A 9,316-nucleotide genomic window follows, 5' to 3' on the forward strand; every position below is an offset into this window, starting at 1 on the left:
CTTCTTCATAAACTGCGATTACACTGAGTAGACTCTGAGAGTGTGCAGTAAAGTGTGCACAGGCCAAGCACGTGAATCTCTGGGGAGAAGAGCTCAAACTGGAACGTAGTTAACTCAGCTGTAACGTGGGTGGGCCCTCAGCTTTGGCATCAGTGTGCCTGGGACAGTCAAAACAGGACTTGTAATCCTTTAGCCGGATTGTACCTCAGGTGCTCTCACCTGCAGAACGGCTCTTCGGGCAGCACTGTTCTCTCTGCTGCTGTGTCAGGATGCTGCTGCGTTATCGATTCAGGGTGGAGATTCCCCCATAGCTCTCCCCCACATCACGCGCAGTCTCCTTGGACATCCAAAATAATACATACTCGGCAGACTCCTCTGCCTTGTGTGTCTTAAGGTCTTTTCCATAACCAAATCTTGTTTTCTTTACTTGAACAGATGGTTTCTTCCTATTTTACTGAACAAAAATTTCGGAGACGTAACCACGCTGTACTCCTTGCCTGGAGAAGATTACAGTTGACTTTGGGATTCATTTTTAGCTAATATGGTCTGCAGCCCCCCGCCACGTGCCTCTCCCTGCAGGGCAGGCCTCACTGTGGAGGAAGCAGATTGCCCTCTGCACCCCTAATGCAGCTGAATGAAATGGAAAATCAAACTTGTTCCTCCATGGGCTGCTGTTTGACTTTATACAAAATGAATGGAATTCTGTCTAATTTCTTGTGCCGCTGTCCGCATCACAGGCTCCTGCCCTGCAGGCCCCAGGAGAAGAGTTTGAGGAAGCATCAGCAGTACCAAGTGGTCAGCACTGGGTGACTGTCGGGCTGGGAAGGCTCCTGTGGTTTGCACTCATACTTTATTTTTGTTACCCCTTCCCTAAGATGGCAGTTCTTTGCTAACTGCGTGTGGTGCAGCAGTGGTCAGAGCCTTCGCTGGGGACTCTGGCTGCTGCTGCGATGCACATAAGGACTATGGTCTGTAGCGGTAACTTCTGCTTTGGCTCTGCTGTGGTGGCATGGACCTGCCCTTGCTGGCCTCTCCGCAGCAGCTAAGCAGGTCAAGGGAGGTGTGCAGGGAAGCGGGCTGCCATATACAAATGAGAGGGATTCCTTGAAAATAGCAGGGCTTCACCTTGAGAAGGGGAACTTCTGCCTTTTTCTGTGCTTGCCTGACACTGGTTAAGTGACATAGTGCTGAGCAGAGCTGTGCGAGCAGGCATTTGGCACTTTGGGGGTATAGGTGTATCGTTTCACATCGGTAGCGCAGTCAGTGTTCCATGTTTCCTTTAATGCTGGACCTTTCGTTTCCTCTTTTTATTAGAGGAGTGCCCAAGCACTCAGATCCCCATCAGTGCCTCCAGTGTATCTTGTAACTACGTTGCTTTGCCCTATGTTATATTCAAACTTCTTCCCTTTTTCTTCGGAGACCCCAATAGCTGAGCCAACTTTGGCCCTCTTAAACCAGATTCTGTTGTGAAATGTCATTAGCCTCACGCTGTGCTGCTCCACAGCCATCTCCACGTGGCTGTTTAAGTCTTGCCCTCACCCTTTTCCTTTAGCTCTGTCTCCCAGAATGCCTATGAGAAAATAACGAACAGATGCTCTTCCTTATTCAGCACTTCCACTCTAAGGACTTCTCAGCAAGGGACAGAAAAGTACGGTGTTCTTCTGGTGTCTTACATTCCTTTGTCCTAGCCAAGGATTCGTTATCCTTCATGTCTTGAATTGCTGTTTGTAGGCCCCTTGTGGTGTAGGTAACCTCTCTGGACAGTCCGGAGGGGTTTATCTCCAGTAGCTGTTATGGCAGTGAATGTCTCTGCAGCACTGCAAACTGGTGATGATCTGGTCCGCAGCCTCCTCGTATTGCATGTGGATTCACTCTAAATACCATCTGCTGGCTCTTTGCCTCTTGCAGCAGTGGGTTAGGTGAGCGGATTGGAGCAGAGACTGTCCCGGAGGTGCCTGGAACAACAACGGCACTTAGCAGATAATCCAGGTGCTCTCGGTCTTCTCCTTAGCTGCTGCCAAGCTGCAGGGACCAATTTTAGCCTGCCAGTGTGCTGGGAAGCAATCCTGACACAGGAGTGCATCGAGAGCTGTTGTACTTTCTGCATTTCAAAGTAATTTTCCTTCTCTGTAGGAACAAACCCCATTCCTTCCCAGGGTCTTTTTGAGCTCCTCGGAGGGAGTTAGGGAGTCACAGAAAGGGAAGCCTGAGCTTAAGAAGTTTAGAGGCCTTTAAACTCAAGAGGTGCAGAGCAGGAGGAGGCCTCACTCCCATATGCGCAGAGACTCGTTCGTTTCTTCCTTGCTCCTCCGACAGTTTCAGATTGGCTCGGTGCCACAAAGCTTTGCCAAGAAGCTTGGATGAAGAGGAAGATGCTTTGCCGCAATACTCCGCTGGCTTGAGTAGCAAAGAATTTATTGTGAACGATTGTGATGCAGCTTAGCTCTGAGCAAGGGTCTGTTAAATGTTGAGATGCCTATTTCTGCTAATTCTGGGTTTGCTGGCAGTGAAGTCTTGTTAAGGGGACAAATAATGCAAACGCGTGCCCAGCCCTTCCTTGGGAGTCAGTCTGTCCGGTGCGCACCGGAGGGTCTGCTGTGAGGAGGGAGGTTCTGCCGCTCCCCGCGTTTGTAGCACTGTGCCCTGCCCTGCTGATGGGGCGAGGGTGGGCTGTGTCCAGGCTGGGGTGTCACCAGCGGTGGGAGCCCTTTCGTGGAAATTCTGTTGACTTCAATTCTGTGCAGCTTCTGTAAAGCGCGCAGCACTGTGCCAAGTTCTCCATCAGAACCATGTATTTTAGCAAAAGGGTCCCAGGCTTTGCAGCAAACACGTCTGCTGCTAGATAGGTTTCCTCCTCTTCCCCCTCCTTCTGCGTGTGCCTGGACGCTTGCTTTCAGGTCTGTTACTGCATGTGATTGCCTAGTGGCCATTTTCTTGGCCTAGAAGAGGTGACCTTAGGCCTGAGTGTGCCTGTTGTTTGATTCTCAGACTGCCCAGCTCCTTCAGCCATGAGTGGTCCTGCATGGATTTAGGTTGCTGTTTGCTCTATTCATTTTCTGATTGGGTTTCTTTCCAGGTTTTGAAGGCTGTTCCATGGTTCCCACCATTTATCCCCTGGAGACCCTGCACAACTCCCTCTCTTTGCGACAGGTCAACGAGTTCCTGACAGCTGTGTGCAGGAGTTGCAGCGAATCGCATGTCCAGTCTACTGCAGGTACTGGGGAGGTGGGCTTGTCTCTGGGTAAGCCAGAACAGAGTCGAGGCAAGGAGACCTTTTGGCCTTTCACATTATCAGGACAGATCAGCCTGACAGGACTGGCAATAAGCTCAGTCTCTGAAACCTGTTCCAGGGTGTTCCAGCTCAGGAGCGAGCTATGGGATCCAGCTCAGAGCCATCCTAGGCCACTTACGTGAGAGACAAGTAATCGGTCAGGTCTGTCTGGGGCTGATAAGTACAGTGACGTGGATACAAACTCCAGCTTGGGAAATCTGAGCCTCAGATTCCCAGGAGCTGAGGGACAGGCATGGCTCTGAATTGGCACTGTTCTTGAGCTCTTCCCGGCGTGCCTGCTTGTGGCTGCTGGGCTATGAGCCATTCCTTTATGTCTGTCTGAATATTACTGATCTGTCTATTTTTTTTCTTGAAGCTTTGTTTGATTCAATGATTGGCAGCCAAATACCAGGAGACCCCTTTATGTCCCAGCGAATCCTGTCGTCGTCCTCTTTGCCGTTGCGCCAGCGTTCGGATAAGCCCCCTTGGTGTGAGTGTGCTCCCTTCTCAATCAGGGGTGAAATGTGATGATGAGGGAGGAAAGTCAAGGGTGCCAAAGGGGGGGAGCCAAGTATTGGTGCTCAGGGTTTCTGTACTCTGCCCTTGAAGGAACAGAAACAGAAAGGGGAAACAGGTAAAAGGGAAAGTAGTCATATGCCCTGTGAAAAAGCTTCCAAAGAAAGATGCAAAAAGGGACCCTCTGTAGTATTGTATATCATGGGGACATCTACTGTTGGATGGATGCTGTCTCTCCAGACATCCTCTGCTTTGTGCACTAGGACATGGAGGGCCTGAATGCACTTCATTTTCATCTCAAGTTTTGTGATTCTCCATGACACATGGCCAGCCCAGTGTTGGCATGTGGAAACGCCTTCCTTTCCTAACTAGCCACGTACATGCCTCACCCAGAGCTCCGTATAGGACAGCCAGTGGTTTAGTTCTCCACTTACAGGCTTTTCTGCAGCTCCTGGGCCTCGCCTGTCACAGTCTCTGCAGAGCTGGTGACTGTTAGTTAGTCCCCTTGGCAGATCCGAGTGGCACTCGGAGGGGAAAGCATTAGCCAACGGCTGCACAGCAAGTGCCTTAATAACACAAGTCAAGGTTGCCGCTGAAGGAGCAGTCCTGCTCTTCTCCTGACTGTACACGCCGTGTGCCAGGAGCGGTGTGTGTTTGTGTGGGCAGCAAGGTCAGGGAACTGATCTGACTGAAAACAGTTGTTTAATCTTCCCCCCTTTGTCGGATTAGATATGATCTAGATCCGTTCTCTAGTTTTGCTCATTGTACAATATAAAGCAAGAAGAAGCATTAGTGGAGAAGCAATATTTCTTCTTCCAGTGGTGACTCTAGCTCAACATTCAGGGATTGTGTGTGTCAGGAACCAGGAGGAGCAAAGCTGAAGCTGAGAGTGTTCTGTAATAATGAGGGAATGAAAGAAAGGGCTTTTCAGCTCAAAGCCCAGCATCACATTTCACATTTTACTCTGTAATGACAACAGAATCCCCTCTTGGCTATATGCCAACATAGCACTGTAGGACGAGATGTAAGTGTGGGGTTTGTGCTTGGGCTTTCATCAGCTGAGCTGCCAGAAACACACCTAAGAGCAGCTGCACGCCCCTGCCAGCTTGCATGGTGTGTAGACGACCCTCACCCGTTGGTTGTAGAACTGTGGGACTGCGACAGCTTGGGTCTGCCCAGGCTTTGGGCTGGGGAAATACCAGCTAAATGTTTAAGATTCTTTTCTTCCTCTTTGCAGACAGCAGTGGCCCCTCCAGTACTGTCTCCAGTGCAGGCCCATCCTCCCCAACCTCTGTGGACAACTGTGCTCGTTTCAGCTTCACTGAGAAACTTTCCATCAGTCCCCCCAAAAGTGAGGAGCAGCTGAGTAGCCAGTCCCCCGAGCAGGGAGAGAGACAGCCTCCAGGCAGAGGGCTGGACGTGGAGGTGGGGATGTCTGGGTTGTCGGTGGCGGAACCAAGGGCCCCAGAGCCCCTGACCTGGAATAAGGGCCCAGAGCCAGGCAGGGTCCTGGAGCTGTGCAAGAAGGAGCTGGCGGAGGAGGACTCTAACCCAGAGAAGAGCATGATGGAGCTGGATGAAGAAGAATCAGCTGGGGAAATGTTAGAGCCAGGTAACACAGGGAACCCAAAGTGTGGTGCAGGGTCTGATATAAGGCTGGCTGGGGAGAGAGTGAAGCCAGGTGAGGGGTGCATAGGGGGAATGATGGGCGTGGATCAGTCAGGGCTGTCCAAGGAGATCTTGGTGCCCTGTGAAGAGGAGCTGCTGGGAGAGGTGTTGGACCCAGAGCATATGGGCGAGGAGCTGCTGGGGGACAGTGCTGTGTCACGCCAGCTTCTGTCTGGTCACCCGTGCCAGGTGCAGCTACTGCCTCCTGAGAACAGCACGGAGGAGCTGCAGCCACTGTGTCGGGAGGATCAGCAGAATTAGCGGCTCGCTGGACAGCACACTGCAAGCGCTTCTAGCCCGGAGGCAGCCCAGCTTCCTGCACAGCACCTCATGCAGCTGGCTGTCCACAGCACAAGCCATGTCCCAAGGCCACAGGACTCTGGGGGGTGGAAGAGTCTGCTCTGCTCCTCCACAAGCCAGCTCTTTGCCATTCGGCAAGAGACAACGCCCCATCTGCCTTGAAGAACAAATGCAGTCTTGGTACTGGCATGGCACCTCCATGGGGCAGGGACATGGGGCTGCGTTGGTGTCCCAAGGGCTGTATGCTCACTGGGACAGCAGAGTACAGAGGATTGGTGCAGCGAAGGCTTTTGGGGTGGTCAGTCCAAAGGGGACAGATGCTCCCTTGAGATTTTTTGGGCCATAGCCTTCAGAGAAAGGCATTCTGGGCCCAAAGTAATCGGATCCATCACAACCACCAACCTCCTCTCTGTTCCTTCCTTCTTCCTCTCTCAATTCCCACCACTGGCCACCAAAAACAGGTCCAGAGAGTCCATGGCAGGAAGACTAGGAGAAGCAGCAAGCATTCTGAATGAGTGCGGGAAGGAGAGTAATGAGGGGATCAGGTTCAAGACTGCCACTTGCAAGAAAACGTCTCTTTGGCGTGGACTTGAATGTTTTCCTGCTGGGCTGGGGCAGGCAGGCGGGAGCCTGGGGATCCAGCCTGAGAGAGGTGGGCAGGGAGGACACACACGGGTTTTTTTCTAGTCCCCAAGGGTCAGGCAGGGTACAGCTCTGAAGTCTTGGTGACAGAAATTAAAAGAAACTGCTATTTGAACGAATCAGGATTATTAGAAACCAATAAGGAGAAATCTTTATTATATATAAAATGAAAAGTATTTAATACATATTTATGTAAATGACTTGTGAGCACAAGCCTGAGGGCAAGATTGACACGGGTGTCCCTGCCGCATCCTGAGTGCAGGCCAGGGCTGTGCCTCCTGCGCCTCCTGTATTTATGAACAAGTCTGTGTGTTTGTCTGTAGCTAGGATCTGTGTTTTTGTGAAGCTGTGCCCAAAGATCTCCGCGCTGTGTTGTGATGATGTGTGTTCACAGTAAACCTATGCTGTGGGTCTGGCGTCTCTCTGTCTCTGATGCTGACTTGCGCAGCAGCATGTGTGTGCCAGAGCTTGCAGGTGCCTGGGACAGCAAGCCCTGCTCCTTCTCTGCCGTCCTGGAAGAGGAACTGTGGCTGAAGTCACGACTGAAGTGAGTGCACAGGCGTGGGGCTTTGCTCAAGGAGGCCAGACACCTCTTTTTTCCTTCACAGAAGAACTGGTCATACTGGGGAAGAGGTCCTGGCTTCCCAGGTTGGTTTGCGGTAGAATGAAGACACTGGGGCAGCATGTCGGCTCCTTTCACTTGGTCTATGCCTTCTCATCAGTTCCAAGCGCGTCCTGGGTACCGTGTCCTCTTCCTCATGCCTGATGATCCCTAGCTGCCAGTTTGGGTATTTAAGAAAGGTCACCTTTACTTGCACTTGAAATACAGCAGTTGTACAGCTGCCTCGAGTGCAGCACCGTGCTAGGAGGAAGCCTGGCCCCCTCTTCCACAGGACTGTGCCAGCCTGCTCTCGTACGGATGTGTGCGGGGGTCTGGGAGAAGGGCCTGCCTCGTGCCACATGGCAGCACTCTGGCTTTCGCTGGCAACCCTGCATTAAAGACCTGGAGGAACAGATGCCCTGGCCAGTCCCTGTCGGGCCGAGGCTGCGGGCCTGCAGCGTGCCCCTGCCCCGAGAGCTGGCCACGGGGAATGCAGGAGGCAGAGCAGCACCAGATCCCGCTGCGCCCCTATGGCAATGCCCGTGCCCCTGATCCTGCTGTCCTGCCCGGGCCCTCCCAGGGTGAGTAGTGTGTGGCACCTGCCACCACCAGCACCGCTGCTCCAGCAGCAGGGTCCCGGCCGGGCACCAGAGCTGTCTCCTGCCAAGATTTGCATGTTTCTTTCTGGGGGAGGCAGCGCCCACCTCTGCACCCACAGAGCGGAGACCGTGGCCCAGGCCTGGGTAGGGTGGTTGCCGCGATGGACCCAGCATCACCTGCCACAAGCTCGCATTGCTGAGGGGGGCACGGCTCCTTCCGTGGCGGCACGAGCCAGTCACGGAGCAGGGTCTTGTGGGGTGAGAGCCGGGCTCTCGGGTGCTCACCCCCACACAGCTGAGCGCTCGCCTCTTCCAGGGCCCTGGAGCCTGCCGGTGGGATGGCCGGGCTGTGTACAAATGCCCAGCAGATCTCCTGCCCCGCTGCTCCCCCGGCGCTGCAAGAAAAGAGCCAGGGGATGCTCTCAGTGCCAGCTGCCCTCCTGCCGGGCAGCGCAGGAGGCAGGCTGGGCTCTGGGTGCAGGGGACCCGGAGGGCGCTTTGTCGTCTTTCCCCCGGAGGACGCGGCTGCAGGCTGCAGCGCCCTTGTGCTTCCACGGCTTGGCCGTGGTAGCGCTGCCCAAGAGCTGCTGCCGCGGACGTGCCACGTCACCCGAGTACAAACGTGGCCTTTCCTGCGAGGCTCTGAAGGCCATGTTCTGCAAGAAGGGACAGTAGTTGAATTCCTGGGCAGATGGCTGTCACTCACACGAACCACAGTTATTTATAATGTTCCCCAACCTTCAGCCCATTTCTTCACCTGGAAATGAAAAGGGAATGATGCTTGGGAAGCAGCTCGCAGCTGTGGCTCTGCTGTGGCTCTGCAGCCCGGTGACAGAGCGGGCCCAGGAGAGAGGCCAGAAGGGTTTTTGTTGTGATGAAAAATACAAACCTCCCTATCCCTAAATTGACAATATTTCTACAAATTCTAATTAGTGTCTAATTTTGGCTTCTGAATATGTCTTTTCATTACTGGAGTCCTCTAGCCAGAAATTATCTGGCTGCACTGGTACTTTGCATGCTGGCAATTGTGTGAAGTTTTGTTCTCCGCATAGTTTGCAGGGTCAGAGGGCTTCCTGATGCAGGGCAGAGTAACAGGGAGACAGCCTGGTTGCTTGGGGCTAGTAGTGCTTGTGCTGCGGAAGCCAATGTCCTGAACCGAAAGACCGGTATTGTCCCGCAGGCAGCCAGGAAAGCTGGGCTGCCTGCAGCGGTGCCAGAACGGGGTTCTAGTCTGTCTGCTCTCTTGGATAGGCAGGCCAAGAAGGGACGGTGCCCTTTATTTTAAAAGAGCTGCTTAATAGCTGCCTCTGCTGAGAAGTTTGTGGTCTTTCATGATGCTCTAACGCTTCCAAATGAACACCTGCAGGGTGCTGGGAAATCTGAGCACTAACCGTCTGTTCTTACAAAGTATCTCTACCATGTTTTTCTTGGCTTAGCAGCAGCAGTGATTAATGACAAATCCCCTTCCAAACAGAAGGGTGGTGTACGGGAGTCCTGTGAGTCACAAAGGAGAGAAAAAAGAAACGGACAATTGCACAATTTCTGGGTACAATGGCAGGAGCTGATGTTTTTGGCTTAATCCTGCCAAAGCCAGTTCTGGCTCCTCAAAGCTATGCTGAGGCATAAGCTGCAGTTTCAAATGCTTTTGGGCTGCATAAGTAGTGCTATGCACAGACGGCTGCTGCGTGGTCCTGTGTCTCTAGCTGGGTGCAAGCACAA

The 9,316-nt window shown here is 53.0% G+C and overlaps 1 protein-coding gene across 8 annotated transcripts in view; it reads left to right on the top strand.

Moving 5' to 3' along the window:
- Nucleotides 1-6,810, top strand: part of PPIP5K1 (diphosphoinositol pentakisphosphate kinase 1) — a 51,510-nt gene extending 44,700 nt beyond the window's left edge. For all 8 annotated transcript variants that reach the window (XM_087744867.1, XM_087744869.1, XM_087744868.1 and 5 more), the window contains 3 exons: nucleotides 3,077-3,214; nucleotides 3,648-3,761; nucleotides 5,025-6,810. In XM_087744867.1, coding sequence (XP_087600993.1) covers nucleotides 3,077-3,214; nucleotides 3,648-3,761; nucleotides 5,025-5,716 — 944 coding nt within the window. In that variant the 3' untranslated portion in view covers nucleotides 5,717-6,810. The remainder of the gene's footprint in view (nucleotides 1-3,076; nucleotides 3,215-3,647; nucleotides 3,762-5,024) is intronic.
- The last annotated feature ends 2,506 nt before the right edge of the window (nucleotides 6,811-9,316 follow it).

This window comes from Nipponia nippon, unplaced genomic scaffold, assembly GCF_047370975.1.
Source record: "Nipponia nippon isolate SJK-2023a ecotype South Korea unplaced genomic scaffold, ASM4737097v1 scaffold_9, whole genome shotgun sequence".
NCBI classification, from domain to species: Eukaryota; Metazoa; Chordata; class Aves; order Pelecaniformes; family Threskiornithidae; genus Nipponia; species Nipponia nippon.